General features: G+C 38.8%; 1 protein-coding gene across 4 annotated transcripts in view; it reads right to left on the bottom strand.

The window, feature by feature from the left end:
- Adgrb3 (adhesion G protein-coupled receptor B3) overlaps positions 1–21,808 on the bottom strand; it is a 728,503-nt gene that overhangs the window by 379,108 nt on the left and 327,587 nt on the right. For all 4 annotated transcript variants that reach the window (XM_052745258.1, XM_052745256.1, XM_052745257.1 and 1 more), the window contains one exon: positions 15,787–15,981. In XM_052745258.1, coding sequence (XP_052601218.1) covers positions 15,787–15,981 — 195 coding nt within the window. The remainder of the gene's footprint in view (positions 1–15,786; positions 15,982–21,808) is intronic.

Below are 21,808 nucleotides of genomic sequence, written 5' to 3'. Positions count from 1 at the left end.
TCCAATAAGTAATGGAAGCAGATGTAGAGATCTACAGCCAAACACCAGGCCGAGCTCCAGGAGTCTAGTGGAAAAGAGGAAAGAGGGATTCTATGAGCAATGTATATCAAGATCATAATGAGGGAAACCTAGAAAACCAAACCAAGCTAGTGGGAACTAAGAAACTTCAGACCAATAGCTGTTGAGCTTGCATGTGACTGGACTAGGCCCTCTGCACAAGCGAGACATTTGTGTAGCTTGGTTTGTTAAAGAACCCCCTGGTAGTAGGATCAGGATCTATCCCTGGTGCATGAGCTCACTTTTTGGAGCCCATGACCCATGGTGGGATACCTTGCACAGCCTTGATGCAGGAGGAGGGGCTTGAACCTGCCTCAACTGAATGTACCAGGCTTTGCTGACTCTCCATGAGTGGTCTTATCTTTTCAAAGGAAGGAATGGGGGATTGGTTTTGGGGGGAAGGCTGGGGGTGAGCAGGTGAAGGGAAGAGGATGGATCTGTGGTTGGCATGTAAAATGAATAAAAAATTTTCTTAATAAAAAAAAGATGCTGATTGAAGGCTGCCATTTACAAGCCAAAGAAATTTATGAAACCAAATCTTTGCTCAATTCCTTCCTCCAAACCTAGATACATTTGTGGACTGTCATGTTCTGGTAGCCCTACCAAATAAATACAGCATTCAATAAAATTAAAATAAAAACAGAAAAACAAACTTTGAGAGTAAGTGGAAAACACACAAATTTCAATATTAACCTAACTTTAGTAAAATAATGGGAGATTCTGAAAGAGTAAAATTACAAGTCTTATTGTACTTTTTAAAAAACTCAACCTAAATTATTATTTAGACACAAAGGAGAAATAAATTGAGATAGTAAGATAGCTGAGAGAGTAAAGACACTTGCCACCAACACATGAAAGACCAAGTTTGATCCGTAGGATCTACAGGCTGAGAGGAGAGAACCAATTCCTACAAGTTTTCCATTGACCTCCCCATACATGCTATAACATTCAGACACATACATAAACCACAGATACACAGACACACACAGTTACACACATACCTTAGATAAGCAATTTTAAAAATGAAATCAAAACAACTCTGAGATACCATCTTACACCTGTCAGAATGGCTAAGATCAAAAGTACCGCAGACAGCTTATGTTGGAGAGAATGTGAAGCAAGGGGAACACTCCTACACTGTTGGTGGGAGTGCAAACTTGTACATCTACTTTGAAAATCAGTGTGGTGGTTTCTCAGAAAATAGGGAATCAATCTTCCTCAAGACTCAGCTATACCACTCTTGGACATATACCCAAAGAATGCTCAATCATACCAATGGACATATGCTCAACTATGTTTATAGCAGCATTATTCACAATAGGCAGAATCTGGAAACAACCTAGATGCCCCTCAATTGAAGAATGGATTAAGAAAATGTGGTACATATACACAATGGAGTACTACTCAGCAGTGAAAAACAATGACATCATGAAATTTGCAGGCAAATGGATGGAACTAGAAAATATCATCCTGAGTGAGGTAACCCACACTCAGAAGGACAAACATGGTATGTACCCACTCATAAGTGGATACTAGAAATAAAGCAAAGGATAACCAGACAACAACCCACAACTCTAGAGATGCTAGCTAACAAGAAAGATCCAAAGAGTGACACTTGGATCATCCTGGGAAGGGGAAATAGATGAGATCTCCATGAGTGAACTGGGGGTGAGGCATGGGCAATGGAGGGTAGGAGATGGGGGATGAGAACATAAGGGAATGGGATGGTTGAGCTGGAACAGGGATGGAATGGGAAAGCAATGAGAGAGATAACATGATAGAGGGAGATATTGGGATAGAGAGAAACCCAGTGCTAGGGAAGTTGCCAGGAATCCCCAAGATGACCCCAGTTTGTACTACTAGAAATAGTGGAGAGGGTGCCTGAACTGAACTGGCTTGCCCCAGTGATCAGATTGGTGAATACCCTAACAGTCAGCACAGAGTTTTTCTCCCATGACTGATGGAGGCAGATGCAGAGATTCACAGTCAAACACCAGGCAGAGCTCCAGGAGTCCGGTAAGAGAGAGAGGAGGGATTCTATGAGCAAGTGCATCAGGATCATGATGGAGAAACCTGCAGAGATGACCAAACCAGACTAGTGGGAACTCAAGAAAGTCAGAGCCTGCATGGGACTGGACTAGGCCCTCTATATGGTGAGGCAATTGTGTAGCTTGATCTACTTGGGGGCTCCCTGTCGGTAGAATCAGAATCCATCCCTGGTGCATGAGGGGGCTTATTGGAGCCCACTACCTATGATGGGACACCTCGTGCAGACTTGAGGCAGAGGCAAGGACTTCGACTTGTCTCTACTTGATGTGCTTCCCCATGGGAGGACTTGCCTTCTTGTAGAGGTGAATAGCGGCTGGGTTGGGGAGGAGGCTGGTGGGGGGAGGAGGAGGGAAGGGGGGATCTTTTTTTTTTTTTTTCCGAGACAGAGTTTCTCTCTGTAACAGTTTTGGCTGTCCTGGAACTCAGTTTGTAGACCAGGCTGGCCTCGAACTCACAGAGCTCCGTCTGCCTCTGCCTCACAAGTGCTGGGATTAAAGGCATTCACCACCACCGCCCAGCAGAGGGGGATCTTTGATTGGTGTACAAAATGAATTAAAAAAAATTCTCAATAAAAAAAATTTTAAAAAATGAAATCACATCATTTTTAAGAAAATGGATGGAACTGGAGATCACTATATTAAGCAAAATAAGCCAGATTTGGAAAGACAGAATTCATATGAAATCTAGACTAGATTTTCTTTTCAAAGATAAAACTAAAAAGGGGCTATTCAGAAAAAGGAAGGGGACAAGGGAGAGAGGAGAAAAAAATGGAAATGAGAAGGTGAATGATATATGTTATGTGCATGTATAAAAAGTCAAAATGAATTCAATTTATTTAAAAAATTAATATAAATATAATTATTTCAATAGTTACCTGTTATGGACTAGCTAATAGATTGTACTGTATAGGGTCAACATTCCTCTGCCTTCTTTCCTCTCCCACATAACTGCTGTACTCTTTGCCCTTGGGAGCTTGTTTCTTCCTCCCAGCTAGCAGGGACAGGTATTACTAGACTTACAGGCATTGCAGGATAGATTCCTCTTTCATGGTCACCACTGGACCTCTCCTCCTATAGGTTTCTCTCATAACACTAGAAAGGGAAGTGCCACAACATCCCCTTAAGATTCCAATTATCATATAAAAAGGTGGAAATTCCAGGATCCAGTTGAGGCTCATTAAAACAAAGCTACTACCTTCTGTTAAAAAATATATATATATAAAAAAAAACCCTGGCCCTGGGTAGATACATGAGGTGGGATAATACTTTTGTATAACTGATTTAATAAAACACTGATTGGCCAGTAGCCAGGCAGCAAGTATAGGTGGGGCAAGCAGACTAAAGGAAAATGTTGGGTCTGGAGTTGCCAGCCAGACACAGAGGAAGCAAGATGACAAGGCAGAACTGAGAAAAGGTATCAAGCCACATGACTAAACATAGATAAGAATTATTGGCTAATTTAAGTGTAAGAGCTAGTCAGTAATAAGCCTGAGCTAATGGCCAAGCAGTTATAAATAATACTAAGCCTCTGTATGATTATTTTATAAGTGGGCCATGGAACTACGGGGGCTTGGCAGGACCAAAGAAAATTTCTGGCTACATTATGGTGCCCAACATGGTGCAATAGTATCTACCTAAAACCTGAGAAAGCCTTAAAATAAAAGATCTAAAATGGAGCTAAAAGCAGCTTTCTAATGTGTCTCTCAGGCCAGCCACAGCTTGTCGGCTTAAGTTACTCTATGGCAGGTTTGCAGTGTGCAGGCTTGACCTGCAGCATGGTGGATTCCTGCCATGGTACATAGAGGAGTCTCCAAGCTTCACAGTGCATTGCATGGCAGATTTAGCTTTTGCTAGTACAGACCAAAAGAAAAAAAAAAAAACCCGGTTTCTGGGCTACATGCTGCTGGATGGAGACATGGATCCACTGCCTCCCAGAGTTGGAGGAAAGAGTGTCTCCCAGGGCTAGCTGGAGGTGAATTACCTCTGCTATGCTGAAAAGCTGATATGGGCGGAGTCAGTAGCCAAGGCTGCTGCTTCAGTACTAGCCACTGCAGTGTAAAGCAATAGATTCACAATAAGAGAGATTCAGATGGGATAAACCCCAAACAGTTTACAATGTGTGTAAAGATGTACATAGACTTGGAAGAGAGAGGGAAAAGCATAGATAGTTATATAAATAAATACAAAGTTTTAAAAAATAAAATCTTTAAAGAGAAAGTAAAAGTAATATAAAAATAAGCCACATAGAGATGGAAATCACACAGAGAGTCTGGATTATATTGTCTTTGGGATTTTTAACTGCAGAGAGACATTTGATTGTAAAACCTGATGAGTTAAAACAATATGTATATTTTAAAGATATTTTGATTTCAAAAGTTTTGTCTAAGGATTCTTTGCTTTGGAAAAAAAGGTTCTGCTTTTTTTTCCTGTTGATGAGAACCCGTGGATTGCTTCTAGGTTAATATGGTTTGATCAAGGAAGACCTCTTGAGAGGTCTCCAGATGATCCAACATCCAGAACAGCTTCAAGGCAACTGGCTCAGAGAATACAGCATCACAGACTATTCCAGTCAGGACTTGACCATAATTATTAATTTTCTCAGGATCCCCATAAGAATACAGCACCCTCTATCAACAGGAATTAGCCTAGAAAATTACACCCACATTCCCAAAAAATGAACTATGGATGTTTGTCTTTGTTTAGGCTGTTGGTTACAAATTGTTATTGGTAATAGTCAATCTCTTTCTAAAAGAAGAAAGGGGGATATGATATAGAAATATAGGACATAGATATGATAGGATGAAAGGGTAGATTATTGATTCTACTTTTAAAGAGCAACAACTTGTTTAAAATTGTTTTACATTGCTATAGATTTTAGTTTATTGATACAAATTTAAAGTTAATTTTGTTATACTGTATGTATATTTCTACTTTTGTTTAAAGCATTTTATTTGTGCAACTCATTTGAAATTATAATGGATAATTAAGAAATACAGATTGCCGGGCGGTGGTGGTGCACACCTTTAATCCTAGCACTTGGGAGGCAGAGGCAGGCAGATCTCTGTGAGATTGAGGTCAGCCTGGTCTACAGAGCGAGATCCAGGACAGGCACCAAAACTACACAGAGAAACCTTGCCTCCAAAAACCAAAAACAAAAGAAAGAAAGAAAGAAAGAAAGAAAGAAAGAAAGAAAGAAAGAAAGAAAAAAGAAATACAGAATAATTAGTCTTCTATGACAGTGAAACTTAAAGTAATGTTAGTTAAGTTTTTTAGGTATTCATAGATGTAATTCATTTAGGTAGGTAATCTTCAAACACTTCAAAGACCTACAGAATTTGGCATTTAAAACATTTTAAGAACTTTGACTTTCTGGACATTGAGACATGTCTGCTCCTGGCAGCACCAATCTACTTGAGAGAAGATAATGGGCATTGAAGAAACTCATTATGGAGTTTGCTTTCTTTGTGGCAAAAGTTACCACTGGGAAAAAAGGGTCCTTGCCTTTTGACAGTATGTTATATAAACTGGACATGCAGGACCCATAGGAAGGTGATCACAGAACTTTGCAAGGTGAGATGGTCTTTCAGGTTCTTGCTTTGTAGAAGAAACTGCCAGACATTCTATAGGACATAGAGAGAAGCAACTGAGAGACTCTAGACCTATAGGCTGAAGAAGGATGCCCCAACATTGCACAGGAACTTTGGGTGACTGTCCAGGCAGGCAGCTGTCTCTGTCATTCTAGATTTTTAGAAGTTGCTTACAATATTCTTCCTGTTTGCTTAGGTAATATTAGTCCTTCTGGGGTCTTTGATGTAGTTAAAGACTAGATAGTTTTAATTTAGCTTAGTTATGATAAAAGATAAATTAGATATGAAACTTTAGACTCACAAATATAAGATAGATAGAATATTTTCTTTAATTTTGCCCAATACAAATAGACTAGATATTGTAACTGTAACTCTTGCTTGATAACTGTTCTATTACATGTAATTTTACTATGTTAAAATTAAAACCTCCCTTTTTGTTTAGACAGAAAAGGGGAAATGCTGTGGGATAATGTTTTTGTACACTGGTTTAATAAAACACTGACTGGCCAGTAGTCAGGCAGGAAGTATAGGCAGGGTGAGCAGAATAAAGGAATTCTGGGAAGAGGATGAGCTGAGTCAGGAGTTGCCAGCCAGACACAGAGGAAGCAAGATGACAAGGCAGAACTGAGAAAAGATACCAAGCCATGTGTCTAAACATAAATAAGAATTATGGGTTAATTTAAGTGTAAGAGCTAGTCAGTAATAAGCCTGAGCTAATGGCCGAGCAGTTATAAATAATATTAAGCCTCTGTGTGATTATTTTATAAGTGGACCACAGGACTGCAGGGGATTGGCAGGACCAGAGAAAACTTCTGGCTACAGATACATGACATTCTGATCTGCTCCAAAGACTAGAATATTCTATTGTCCTGTCCCTTGAGAGTTAATTCAGCTGGGTTTACCAATCTCGCGGAGACCACTCCTCTAGAGGTGGATTCATCTGAAGACATGGGAAGGCAGTGGGTGAAATAATTATCACCTTAATGAGATAATGTATTTATTCTCATCAGACTACCTCCCCTATATATGATTGTTCATCAGTTCTCTTCATGCCCATGTAACAGAAGAGGCTAAAAATTACAGAAAATAATCAAAAGTTTAACTTATAAAAAGAAGTCGTGCATTACCATGACACAATAGCCATTTCTTTACTGAGCTTTAAAATGTATTATAAAATTTGCCCTGCCAATTCCTCTTCCTCCATTTTTCATAGTTATCTCCCACAACCTACTCTTTCCATATGGTGCTTTAAGTTCCCAGGAGACATTCAGTGTGGTACTCTCTTTCTAATGCCCATCTTCTTTTCACTTGCCAGATTAGTATATGAGCAAGGATCAGAAAGGTGGAGCCTGGAGGGGAATTCCAAAGAAAAAGATAGAGAAAGACCCTGGCCAACAATTCAAAGAATTTAGAGAGCAGTGAAGAACTCCAAACAAGGGAAATCAACTTTCCACACACTGCAACCTTCTACTCATTACATCTTAGAAAGTCCTAAGATGCTAACCACTTTTTGAAAAGGAGAAAGGCTTTCTGTGAGGCAAATAGTCCCTCTCATTTCTTCAAACCCATACATGAATAAAACTTCTTCAAACCCATACTAGAATAACACCATCTCCTCTACCAGTCTTCTAGTAGGAACCCCAAGGCCTGGTAACAATGAAGATGATGGATTTCATTTAAATCAGAATCTCTCTTTCCGCTACATCTCTTCGATTAATGGATTCTGCATTTCTTTAGAATATGATCTGGATTTAAAGAGAAGTTGAAAACCTGAGATGAGTTTCCTATTTAATCTCAATGATTAAGAAATAAAATTCTCAAGCACAAGTGACATGTCAAAGACTAGATAAAGAACTGTCATAAATATTTTTCTTAACAAAATAGAGAAGAAAACATCAGCATGTAATAAACATAAGGTGAATATTACTTTAAAAATTGAATATTTCATTAACTATTGCTATAAATTATGTCTTAGGATGAGCCAAAGGGGAGAAAAAAATCAGTTGGAAAATACTAAGTGCAACTAAGACTTGTTATTTAGGACCTGAAAATCATGAGGAAAGGCTAGCTTTTACAATCAAATGAATTTAATGATGTGAGGAAAGGCTAGCCTTTACAATCAAATGAATTTGATGATCCTGGCATATTTGATGATTCACAGTATGCAGAGTCTTTTCAATAATTTACTTCTTCATGGTGGTTGGAATGAGAATGTCCCCACAGGCTCATATATTTGAATGTTTGGTCCCTAGCTCATGAATCTGATTGGGAAAGATTAGGAGGCATGGCCTTGTTGGAGGAGGTATGGCCCTGGGAGTGGATTTTGAGATTTCTAAGGCCCACACCATTCCCAATTAGCTCCTTCTGCCTCCTGTTTGTAGATGAGATGTAAGCTCTCAGCTGCTGCTCCACACCCTGTCTGCTTGCCTGCTGCTGTGATAGTCATAGACTCTGACCTCCAAGAACTGTGAGCCCCAATATTAAATGCTTTATTTTATAACTTGCCTTGGTAAAGGTGTTTTGTCACAACAATAGAAAAGTAAGAAAGACAATGTCAAGTCAGTTGGTGGTGGCTCACTCCTTCCATCCCAGCACTTCGGAGGCAGAGGCAGAAGGATCTTTGTGAGTTGGAGACCAGCCTGGTCTACAGAGAGAGAGTTCTAGAACAGCCAAAGCTGCACAGAGAATCCCTGTCTCAAAAAAAAAATGACAATATCCCAAATAGCTACTCTTATGAGAATTTCTTTCATTAAAAATTTCTCTCTTCTGCTTTCTGATTCATTGTCCTTAAAACCCCTTTCCTTTTTCTCTCTCCATGTCTCCATTGCCTCCCCAGGGGATTATCTGTCAGCTCAACACTCTTCCTCTCCTTACTAGTCCATGTTATCTATTTTGGTAAACCACTTTTTTTTCTAAAAATAACAGTAATATTTAGGAATCTTGTTTATGGAGAATCAAGTCCAAATGTAATTTGTCTGATGGGAGAGGAGCTATGTAAATAGAAGTCAAGTCTTCCCTTTGACTATAGGACTACTGGATGAACAGATCCCAGAGTTAAGACTCCCTTCCATACTGGGGAAAGACAAAAGCTGAAGGCCTGGTGCAATCCAAGAAGGAATGTGTCTGCCTGAAAGAGACTTCACAGAATTCTGACAACTTACCAAGTCACCTTGCAGGACATTCTAGAGCCAAGACAATGATAATGTTAATTGCTAGGCCAGGCCACAGCTTGACCATTTCTGCTTAACTATGCATATATCTTGGCCTGTAAATCTAAACCTCACATCAATGACCCTTCAAACACACTTGGGGGCCACAAGCTTATTTTTTTTCTCATCTTCCCAATGTAGCCACATTGTACAAATCTCTTCCCTCTGTTATCAGAGTATTATTCTTTTTAATTTGCACATGGGGATAGTCAGCTGATTGCTTGTGACAGGACACTGGATTTTACCATAAAAACTCTATGGCCGGGCGGTGGTGGCGCACGCTTTTAATCCCAGCACTCGGGAGGCAGAGCCAGATGGATCTCTGTGAGTTCGAGGCCAGCCTGGGCTACCAAGTGAGTCCCAAGAAAGGCGCAAAGCTACACAGAGAAACCCTGTCTCGAAAAAACCAAAAAAAAAAAAAAAAAAAAAAAACTCTAATAACACAAACTCTTCTTTGCTTTCACTCTCCTATATTCAGAAACTGCACTGTCCAATGTACAGTCCATTTCTAACAAAGCTTGGTCTGGATTTTCGATGTTTATACCACTGCTGTGCTTTTGATCATTCACTCTGATTATTCATTGAGTGCTTTTGTAAACTGTGTGTTTCTTGAAATTTTATTCTCAAGTCCTAATACTCCCATGAATATTTTATTTACTGCTGAGTTCAGACCTTTATGTTGCTCGATTAACAAACTTGGGACATACTGTACTTAAATATCTCTTCTCCATGACTACAGTCTAGCCTCAGTCATGCTATTTTTCACAGTGACTTTGTAAACAGCTTGACAGCAAGGCTCAGATTTTAAGTTTGTATTGCAAATTAAAATACTAACAATAAAAACAGTAAGGTGTACCTACTCTGTGGTAAATCATGCATCTAGCCTGATTGGCTTTGGGTGTCACAACAATCCTAAAGAATAGAAATAGACAATCTAAATTATTCATGACCTCTTGAAATGTTACATCAGTTTATTTACTTACTAGAATGGAACTGTAATCCACAAATCAACACAGTGTTTTTATGGTTGATCATTGACATGTTTGGAGATGTGCACAATTTTGATTGCCCAAAGCACATACTTTCAGCTGGGGTCTAAAATGGGCACGCTCTCCTCACTCTTTCTTTCACTCCTCATGCTGTGAACAAGTGCCCTTTGAATAGTTTATGCAGTTCTATGTTCTACACATGCATATGCAAACACACACATGCACGAGCATATCACCCCCCGACACACACACACTCCCACACACAGTGAGTGTTTCACTGCTTAAAATGGCCATAGCATGGTGTGATAAAGGGCTCCCTAGTGATCTGAAGAACAAGGAGCATATAGTGTGCTTTACAGAGGAAGAGCATGTGTTGGATACACTAATATCTATGGATCACTAATGTGAATTAAAGTGGGTGTCTTTTAGCAGGAAGCCACAACAATCAATGTTAGTTTGATCAATTCATAAAAATATTGTGACCAGATTCTCAAAGAAACCTAATCCTCTGTTTGGCTAGGGACCAGTGACTCAGTGTCACTTCAGTGTTTGCTATTGTTTTATATAATTCCAAGAATAATGAAAATCAACTATACTGTTATACCTTTATATTGCATTTTAAAGATGACAAAATGACATAACAAAACCATAAGAAAAGCGCCTTGAAATACTGAAAGGGATATGGGATTAAGCCAAAAAAGGACATACACATATCTGTTCCAAGTTTTCACTTTGTTAGAAGTTATACTTGCTGGTATAAGTATATCAGGAGGGCATGCAAACTCAGTCCTCTGTAGATAAAATGAGACTTGGTGTGATTTTTTTTCCAATGGATGAAAAAATTATAAATGGAGACATTTCTATCTCTCAGCTGGATTGAGCCATTTTATTTTGTGTATGAGAAGTCATGGACATCCCCAAACACTAATATTCCCTTGATCATTTATTTGAACAAACTCCGCGTGTCTACTATGCTTTATGTGCTAGGTAAAGCTCCAGAGGCATATTCATCTCCAATATGACTAAAATTTATGACCGAGGGCAGACATAACAACACTAACTACAATGTTAATTGTGAGTGCTGCATAAAAGATGTTCCCAAGGTCTCAAAAGGCCAGAGGGGTGGTAAAAATTCTAATCACGGGTAGAAGTAGTTGAGAAGAACTTTGAGAAGAAATCATTGGTGAGCCAAACCTTGAAGAAGAAATGTCAGTTTGGAAATTGTAGGGATATGCCACTTCATGTACTGACTGTATTCTGGGAGTTAGGATCAAGTGTAGAGGCTTGGAGAAGAACAGACCTAGGAGACAAATGCTTCTGGAAGATGGTCTGTTGGCTCACAAAATAAAAGGATACTATACCTTATTGCTCCAAGAAATACAAACATATATTTTTCAATTTTTATCTTATTAATTAAAATGGAATTTAAAGTGAAAAACAACACAATATTATGGAACAGTTACATTCAGCAGCTCCTCTTTCTTAGAAAGGCACAAAATGGTCATGTGTACTATAGTTGGCATCATCTCACCAGGATAAAGCATAGTTTGACTGTCATATCCAAAGAGGAAAATATCCAGACAAAAACAACATAATTTTATGAGAAGCTTCATCCTTCCATATACCACTTGACTGGACAGGGTATGCCTGGCAGGTACCACATTAACTTTTCCTCTTACTGAGATGGTGAGGTCTTGTCTAACTTGTGTACTAACAATCACATGAAATATTTACTTTGTTATATTTCGATGCTTCTCTCTTGTGGTGTTTCAATTTTTTGGCATTAAAATTGAAGACTAGATGTTACGTACATTTTAAGATAGACATTGATAGACAACAGCTGATAGACAGTAATGAAGGGGAATCGACTTGCTTTAGGGTTAAACATGTTGCTTGTTAAATATCTATCTATTTTAATACGATTTGGATTGATAAAGGGGTCCAGCAACTGATTTGCTTTAAATTAATGACAAATATAATTTATCCTTAAGATAAACTATAAAGTTTGTCAAGTCCTAATTATCATAATTTCATAAGGAAAAGTGCCATGCTTTTCAGGTTTAATAAGTGTATAGGTTCTATATTTTGCTTGCTTTTACCTTTGTAAAGGCAGCAGACTATTGCTCATGAATATTGAAAAGGACATTCATTCCAAAAACATACATTTGGATGGTTGATGTGATAATAATGATACTTTTAAGTAAGATTAATAATAATCTGGGGAATATATTACTTTATTTACTTTATTTTTAATAGGAAAGCAATATTCTGGTTTATGAGACTCTCAAGCCACACATCCTAAAGGAAAAGTTTCAAAAAGTGGACAAAATGGGGAAAGAGATGTATCAGTGGTGAAGCTCACTGGCTGGTTTTCCAGAGGACTCAGGTTCAATTCCCAGCACACACTTTGTGGTTTACAACCAGCCATAATTCCAATTCTTGAGTATCAGATGCCCTCATCTCTCTTCCTCAGGCACTCTGCACACTTGATTCACAGACATACATGCACACAAAACACACATACACACACTTTAAAAATTGCAAAGAGAAAATATCTTGCTTACATTAAAAACAGTAAGTTTCCTATGAGCTGATGAGGAAAGGCAACAACCATGATTTATATATTTAATATATTTAATGGTAAGTTAATAGTCCTATGGATTTTTCATTAAATATATTTCTGTGGATTTTTTCAGATCAGGAACTATAATTATTAAACAAGTAAACATAAAAATCTGAGACACAAGGCCCTCATGGTATTTAGAAACTCAAATTAATGCAAATTTCCATGGATAGATTTTCGGCCAAGATAAGTCTGTAAAGATGATGGTGAAACTCATCAACACATCAAATCCATCTCTGATTCTTGTCAGGATTACCAGCTATTTCAAATAAAATATCCTACATCTAACTACATTCAAAAGAATGTGACCTTTTATCCAGTTTTACCTCATCTTCCTTTGAAATTTGGCCATTGTTTCCCAATTTTAGTGGGGAGGGCAGGAGACAAAAGCAATCCAATGACAATTATTCAATTGTTGGTTTTGTTGTAATTAACTCAAAGTATTTGTTGAATTCCTTCTAGAGTCAAGATTCTACACCAAATTTTATTTTGAGATATGAGCTGGAGTGTTGTTATGTTCCAATAACTGCTTTTCTTTTTTTCTCCACAAAATTCTCCATTTAGTGCTAAGATGTAATGGGATGTAGGGAGAAGATGCAGTGGATTTCTGAAACCCATTGGACTCAGAATAACGTGCAAGGTCAAGGCAGTCTGAAAGCAGAGGAAATAATGTCACAGAGCCAAGGACATGCAGTACATCTGGGAATCAGTAAGTGGTTAATATGACCAAAGTGATGGTCTATGCTGTGCCTGAATGGGCACAGAGGGAAATGAACAGAATCCATAGTGTACGAGACACCAAGGTTAAGGATTCTCACTCAATGACCATGGAAGTTCCACTGACATATCAAGAGCTGTTCTAGGATAACTCATAGGAGGACAGTGTGCAACATGGGTACAAATTAGACCAAGATGTGAAAGGGGACCAAGGGAAGAGGCCACAGAAATAACTAGCTGGGATGATTAGAGGCCGGCTTAGGACCACAGTGAGACTACTGATCAAAGACCGACTGAGAGGATTTGTAAGGCAGATCCCACAGGAAAGCAAAATGAAGGAAATCTGGATGATGCTGTGATTACTGACTAGGAACTGGTAAATTTATAATGAAGAGCAGGGAATGTATGACCATTTATATTTCAGGGTAAAATCAGATGATATTATATTAAACCTGAGGTGCCATATCATACCATCAAAAAATGTTCAAGGAGACCTTAGACAGGGCAAGTTGGAGTTTACACCAACTGCAGGGGATACTGAACACAGTCATAACCTAAGTTTACAATGAAGCAAAGAAGACAATGGGCATGGGCAAATTATTTTATATTAGATTACTAAAAGTAGAATAAAAGAGGTGCATTTTTTTCTGAATTATTTGAGAAACCAAAATTAATTTCTAATGTAACTGCCGGGGGGGGGGCTTGCTAATCTGGCATTTGAAATAGCTTACACTTTTTGAACTCAGACTAGAATAGGCTGAGATATAAATGGAGAATTCCAGAAGAGGATGGAGGGTATTGCAGGTAGCTGAAGAATTTGATACCAGTAAAGGCAGTAAAACAGAGAGAGGCACCTCCTTGTGAGGGAGGAAGGAAGACACTAACGTTTCTAGCACTCTGCATACTTGTGGAGGAATGAAGAGAGGGAGGTAATGAAGGATCATGATTCACACTACACCAAATGACACAGGAAGATCGATTTTTGCAAGTCAAATCTACTAATTTCATGATGGGACAACTGGTTAAATTAAGTGTTGAATGACTGAAATCTATATAATAAGTAGCTCAATAAAAATGTGTTTCTAGCATTGTCTGTTGGTACACACCTTTCATCTCAGAGGCACACAGGCATCTGAATTTAAGGCTAGCCTGGTATACACAGTAAGTTCCAGAACAAGAAGGGATAAATAGGTAGACCATGGGGCAGAGGGACAAAGAAAGAAAAGAAATCAAAACATGTTTCTAATGCAAACTTTTAGTTTTGATTCTTTGAGCTTTAGCACTAAAAATCTCCAAGCCTTATATTTTTGACAAATTAGAAACTTTAATATGTACTGCATGGTAATTTTTCTATAAGCACATGTCTCACATTTTTCATTTTAAAATATATTTTATTGTATTTTATGTCAAGGGCTTCAAATGCTACCTTTTTAGGTCAGTGCTAATAGGAATTTTCAGAAGGTTAGGGGTAAAGATGAATATCACTTGCCTAATTTCTTAAAAGACTAGATTATTTCTATAAGAAAAGTACTATGTTCAAAATGCTCAAATGATGTTAATTCTCTATCCAACATCTCTTCCATTACTGCCACTAAGATGGCAGACACTGGTTGTATGGTATGAAACCCAGCATGGATCATTCCTACATATACAAGCTTTCCTTTGTCTATGGGATTGTCTTAGAAATATTCACACCTGCATACAGATCAGAGCATTGGTGTCATTAATGATTGACTTCATTAATGATTGAGTGTTTTTATAGATAGCAGAATTGCAGTTTTCTAGAAATGCAGAAATCAGCCTAGCAGGAGTACATTTTAGTCTATAGCAAAAAAGGAGTTGATCTAAAGTACACACTGGCCTTGCATTAAATATGCTGTTTGCCATGCTTTGTTTTAATGGCAAAGCAACACTCAAGCGGGTCAGTACTTAGGCTCTGGTAAGGGGGTAAATGATGTTACTCTAAAGTCTTCCATGACAAGGCCAAAGGGCCTTGAGGAGCTACTGAATTTCTTACTTTTCCATCTAAAATAATCCTCTGTGTGCCTTATACTTTCAGGCAAGAGTTCTCAATGTTAAATATGCTTTCCCTGTTTCAAATAAAAGGTTCCCAAACAAATGTTATGCTGTGTCTTCTTTGCATGCTATACTTAATATGCTTTCATTATACCTAATGCACTGTTAATAGTCTCCTATAGCAAGATGGGAATATTAAATGTGGGCATAAAACATCCATGATACCACCTTGAATTTGTGGTAATGTTTTTCATCCGCGGGCTCAAAGCACTTCAGGCACACGCTCATTTGGTCTTTCCTTGAGCTTTAATGTGAGCATTTTGATGGCTAGGATACTGAGGGGCAACATTACAAAGAGAATTGAGGTCACTACCAGAATCCACATTATGCACAGTAAAGATGCTCCTATGAAGCTGTGAGCATTCCTTCCTTCCAGCCCAGCTGCCTCCAAGGTGAGTATACCGGTGTGTGTGTGTGGGGGGGAGGCAAATTATGATCACATCTATACTGGTCTTGTCCTTCAGGCTTTGTCTCTCTTACCTGGACACCATCAGACGCAGGGATGTAACTTGCCCTTTTAAATGTATCTGTCACGTTTCTGAGTATTTCCACAGACACTAGAAGGTCACCCGCATAGAAATTTTTCCTCTGGGTCAAATCCAACAGTGTCTTGGTGACCTGGGACATTCCATCACCTGCCAGCATCCGCTGCCCCTTCGCAAGATGCTCTTTAATCTGTTATGGTCAAAAGAACAGAAAACACATCAGAATCTTCATTACTGTTTCTCTCCATCTCCTCAATAAGCAACTATTTTTAAATTGTTCAGTAAACTTTAAAACAGTCTTGTGGTACTCAGAAGGATTTAAAAACAATAAAGTCTATCCTAGGTGTCTGGGCCATCCAGCCTCAGGGTCCTGGCATTCAAGGCACTGTCAGCTTGGGTGAGCTCACTCTTGAGGTCTCAGGCTGGACCTGTCATTTGTTGGCCACTCCTAGAATCTCTGTGTCATCCTTACCCTAACACATCTCATAGGCTGGACAGATGATCGGTCAAAGTTATGTGGGTGGGTTGGTTGGTGTCCCAATCCCTCCACTGGTAGTCTTGCCTGGGCACAGGAAGTGGCCAGTTCAGACTATGTATCCCCTTTTGCTGGGAGTCTTATCTGGGGTCATCCTTGTAGATTCCTGGAAGTGTCCCTTGTACCAGGATTCTACCTGACCCTGAAATGACTCTCCTTTCCAGTTGGTTCTTTCAGTAATCTCTCCCTACCCCACCCCTGCCTGATCCCTTATGTTCCCATCCCCACCTGCCCCCAGTCCACCTACAAAATTTCTTCTATTTCTTTTTCCCAGGGATATCCAAATGACCCCTTTGAGCCCTCCTTGCTATCTAGCCTCTCTGGGTCTATGGATTGTGGCATGGTTATTCTTTACTTTAAAACTAACAGAAACTGTGGTCAGGATATAAAATCAATCAATTAATTAATTTAAAAAAAACAGTAATTTCTATATATCCTAAAGTTTATTGGGTTAACAGTCCAACATACAAAAGCTAATGTGAACACTGTGTATCTCTTTCAGAATTGACAGTCTTCCTGTTTTCAATTAGAATGTACAATAAATGCATTGGGGGAAATATATTTTAAGTGCAGAAAATTTTTAAAAATTACTTTTACATGTAACAAGTCTGGGAAGTTATTTAGGAGAGCGAGATCAGAAATGAGCTTATAAACAAGAGATGGTGGTGTATGCCATTAATCCCAGCACTTGGGAGGCAGAGGCAGGACCCCTGTGAGTAGTTCGAGGCCAGCCTGGTCTACAAAGCGAGTATGCCACAGACTACGCAGAGAAACCATGTCTTGAAAAACCAAGAGAGCGAGGCAGAGAGAGAGAGAGACAGAGAGACAGAGAGAGAGAGAGAGAGACAGAGACAGAGACAGAGAGACAGAGAGATTATAATTACTTTATAATATTTGTTCTCAACATCAATTTTGGTTATCGCTGCCTTACCATCACACTGCCAGAATGACACATTGACTGACTGCTCTGTTCCTAAACTACTGAGAAATATTTACAATTTTCTGTTTTGGTCACATGTTGCATGACTTCCTGTTATTGTGTTATGACACTATCTCTTCCTTTACTTTCTACAAGGCACCCAGATTGGTTCCTTATTATTCGAAATAGACAAACAACTTTAATAAAGTCCTCCCCTGTGCTCTCTCTCATCCTGTACATTTCCCATTCTTACCACATTGACTATTCATCATTGTTGTCCACCTTTCTGTCCCAACACCCTTACCATATAGGCCAGCAAAGATCCATCAGAGCAGGTTCAGTTGTTATGCGCTAACTATCCCTCTGCAGTGTAATGCAGTAAAAAGAACTTCAGAGCCAAGAGGGCCCAGGCTCTGAAGTATACATCTTGTCATTGGTAGAAAGATTGGTTTACTACCTCTCCTATAATTCAAAAAAAATACAATCATGCAGTATAGTGCTTTAAAAATCATTTTGTTAATTCAAATGAACTGGCACGAACCTGCGATAATCAGCAGCAGAAACTATACAAGGAAGTCCCTTGCTGTCCCATGAACTGAGCTCCTCACGGTAGAAGTCAAGACTTGCAGCAACTTCACCCTCATTTTCTGTGGTCGAGTCACTTATCCTGTCCTCTTCCTCAAGGATGGAAGAGGACATCCCTACTCTGGGACCTTTCCATTTGCTTTTCCTTCTGTCTGAACTAATATACCATTGTCGGTCACCTTCTTAGAAAGCTCTATCAAAAATGACTTCCTTATCCCTTTCAGTCGCCATATCCCAGTCCAACATGAGCAACTTTACCTGCCATATTTTCTCCATTTGGTGTACTGTCATAATTTTATCATCAACATGACTTCAGATACTGACTGTGGTCCTCTATTCTCTCATCATTGTTAGACCACAGGAGTAAGCCAGTAAACATCAGAGTCGCCCCATCTTACTTCTCAATGTTGTCAACATCAAACCCTTCAGTTGATAGCTTGAGACAAACCAGTATCTTGAGACATATAACCCTCTTGACTTACAGAGATACTACAGTATCTAGGCTGGAAAACGTGTGGCTCAGCAGAGGAGGTTTAGAGAGTTCTGAACAGGACCGAAAGTGAATGGGATCGAGCCTAAAATGTCACAAGTTCAGTCTGCAGTCCTGTACTGACATGTGAAATTCAGAGGGGCCAAGGACTTAGATTTTTCTTCACCTGGGGCAGAAACAACAGCTACCACTCTGAATGAGGTCTGACTGCTTTCATCTATTATTTTACAATCTATGCTGCGTCTAGGAGAGATATTTATGTCACAGATCTTAGGGGTGTTTCCCCCTCACAGAATTAACTTGAACCTTTAAGAAGAAAACCTTCAGGCGTGATTTCTGTTTGCAATAGAAACAGTTATGGGAGGCACTGAATAGACCATCCAATCAGAGCTGGGAAAGGCAGCCTTCCTCATCTGTGTCAGCGACACATCTAGCCTGAGTTAGTATGAAATTAGAATCATTGCCATCTGACAGCTGCTTAGCAGGCTTATGTGGAATGAGCGGTTCTCAGTCCAGTTCTCAGCAAACAGTCGCTCAGATCATTCCTGCTCTCGCAATTGGCAGTAATTAGCATCCTCTGGGACATCGTGACTAAAAAAGACCCCGGGCAAACACCTTGCAGTACTTTTACGTGCTGGTGTAAACTATGCATAGCATTGACACAGAGAATAAACAGTATTCAGAGAAGACATGTTGCTTCCCAGAACATGTTCAGTTGAAAGATGCTTTCCAGTTAATGGACAGTGAATATACTGTGTGATCATTCTTGGAAATCTCGTTAAAGATTTCAGAGTAGGTGCAGTTCTAAAACCTATCTTTTTTTTTTTTTTTTGGTTTTTCAAGACAAGATTTCTCTGTGTAGCTTTGCGCCTTTCCTGGAATCTTTTACTTGTGAATCTGCCACTTATTCTTTAGGAGGATTGGAGAAATTTCTGTTTTCTAGATTATTTGATTTGTCTGTAAAAAAGGACAAGTCCTGTTTTTGGTATTGGTTAACAGCTTGCACTTTTCCAGGATTCAACTTCCAATTCCTCTTTTCTCTCTGATTAGATAATATATACTGGTCTAGAACTTTATGTCTTTAACACCCAGCTCAGTAATTATTGCTTCATCTGGATTTAATTGGCCATCTATTTTAATTATTGATTGGTGTGACAATATTTCTCATTTTGTTATACTTTGAAAATGAAACCCCCCTTACCCACCCTGGCTCGGGTATAAGATGGTTCCTAGCTCACGGTGATATTTTGAGAGGTACTGGAAGTTTCGGGAGGTAGGGCTCAGTGGAAGGTGGTTTTAGAAAATGTCACTGGGAATGTGTTTGGGGAATTACTGTCATCACTGGCTCATTCCTGTCTGCATGTCTTGACTTCCGTTTACTACAATGTGAGCAGATTTGCTGTATCACATGTTCCCTGTCATTATCAGGATGTCCAGCTCTCAGCAATAATACCACCAGACAACCGTGGTGAGAAATTGTGAGCCAAGAGAATGTTCCTTCATGATGGTGCCTCCTCAGTCACTTGCCACAGCAATGAAACGCTCAATTACATACTAATAAATGCTGTGCCTAATCTTTTACATTCTTTCCCATTATTTAACTATATTCTCTTTTTCTTCTCGCCTCTTATTTTAGACAAATAGCTTTTTTTTCATATATGCATCTCTACCTCCTGATTCCTACATGCGCTGGCTTTCAGTTCATGGGATTTAACAAATACAATGAATAATTATCGTAAACACGTGGAATGCTCTCATTCTTCAGGGCCCCAATCCAGGGTTTGTGAAGTATCATGAATGCTTCATGAGATATTTAAGTTTTAGTATGATCCTTTATAGGTACCACAGACATGCACAGTTCTGCATGTAGAAGTAGGCCCCAATCAGATTTGCTGTATACAGGACTCCAGAACCCTAAGCAGTGCTGGTCCCAAGAGCTTCCTTATAGCAGTCTGAGGCATGCCTGTCTCTTAGGTATTAGCATGGTTAATTCATGTTTTATAACACATTTTTCACTAAAAATTACCAAAAAAGGGTTTAATTATTTATACATCATTCCCAATTCCTCACATTTTAAAAGGATATTAAATCTCTTGTTTCCCCTGAATAAAAAACATGAGAAATATAGAACTCTAAGAAATCTACTACATTTTGAGGTACTTCTAATTATTTGAACAGTAGTAACAATTTTGGCACATGATGTGTACATGATCCCACAACTGTTTGCAAGTTCATATGAGAATATTTTGTATGTAGTTTTATTCAAATGAAGTAGGGTGGGGCAAATACTTGATTTCCCCTGGGAAATAATGATTTATTTTCTTATTTTAGTCACCTGAGATGTCAGGAACTTTATATATATATATATATATATATATATATATATATATATAATTTTAGTATTCTCTTTTAAAATGATAATATCAGTAATTACCCCTGTTGACATGGCAACACTGAAAGATACTTGCTTCAAGGGACAAACTGAACAGTTGCTGTGACACTCACGTGTCCTGTTGCAAGGGTAAGAGTGAACGGGATGGGTGGCATATGAAACTGTTGGGGTTTTTGATAGTTCTCAATTAAGCCTCCTTGGCCTTTATAAAGAAAGCATTACTGCAAGCTGTTCATGGTTTATAGAGTGGGCATATTTCTGCAGCAAATTTATTCTTTCCCTTTTATACTACCCACTGCCAGCCACAGTTACCTCTATTGTCTCAAGCCTAAAAAAAGGGTCTATTAGAGCTGCTCTTTGCAAATGATACACTTGATACATTATATATTTATATATTATTTCAACAGTAACTCCTACATTCCATCTGTAAGGTATTTTAAAGGTTCTCACAGCTCTCAGTGGCTTCAATTAAAAGATAATTATACGTGAAACTTCTTCCCATAAAACAATAATCTAAACGTATCTTTTAATTCATTTAATGATGATGTCATATTTTTAAGATCAAAGTCATTCACTTGGTAGTGCTTTTAAGTTATTTACATATCTACTGGGCATCTCATAATATGACATCCTAAGTTATAGTATCGAAATGCTGTAGAGTTGGGACAAGTGTTTCTAAAATACAGATGTGGTCAGTGATGTGGCTGAGTGGGTTAAGGTGCTTGCTCCCAAGACAGATGATGTCAGGTAGATATTGGAGATTCACATGGTAGAGAGAATGGACTTCTACAAGTTCTTTCTGACCTGCACATATGCTCCCTGGTACTTGTGTATACACACACACACACATACACACACACACACACACACACACACACACACACACACACACACACACACAAATGTATGTGGTAAGTTTTTATTTTTAATACAGAAGCATAATTTTCTAAATCTTTTCTAGTACTTCAAACCAATGCCTGGCAAGAGAACTTTGAGTAGCCACTGTATTCCCATGAAGACAGGTTGGCAAGCAATCTGGATTACTGAGTGTGAAACCAGTGAAAGTCACAGATAGGTTTTCTATATCCTCAGAGCT

The sequence above is a fragment of the Peromyscus californicus genome, unplaced genomic scaffold (assembly GCF_007827085.1).
Source record: "Peromyscus californicus insignis strain IS unplaced genomic scaffold, ASM782708v3 Scaffold_19__1_contigs__length_69161282, whole genome shotgun sequence".
Lineage (NCBI taxonomy): Eukaryota > Metazoa > Chordata > Mammalia > Rodentia > Cricetidae > Peromyscus > Peromyscus californicus.
The sequence above is the reverse complement of the archived record's forward strand: the minus strand, read 5'-3'. Positions and strand labels throughout refer to the sequence as shown.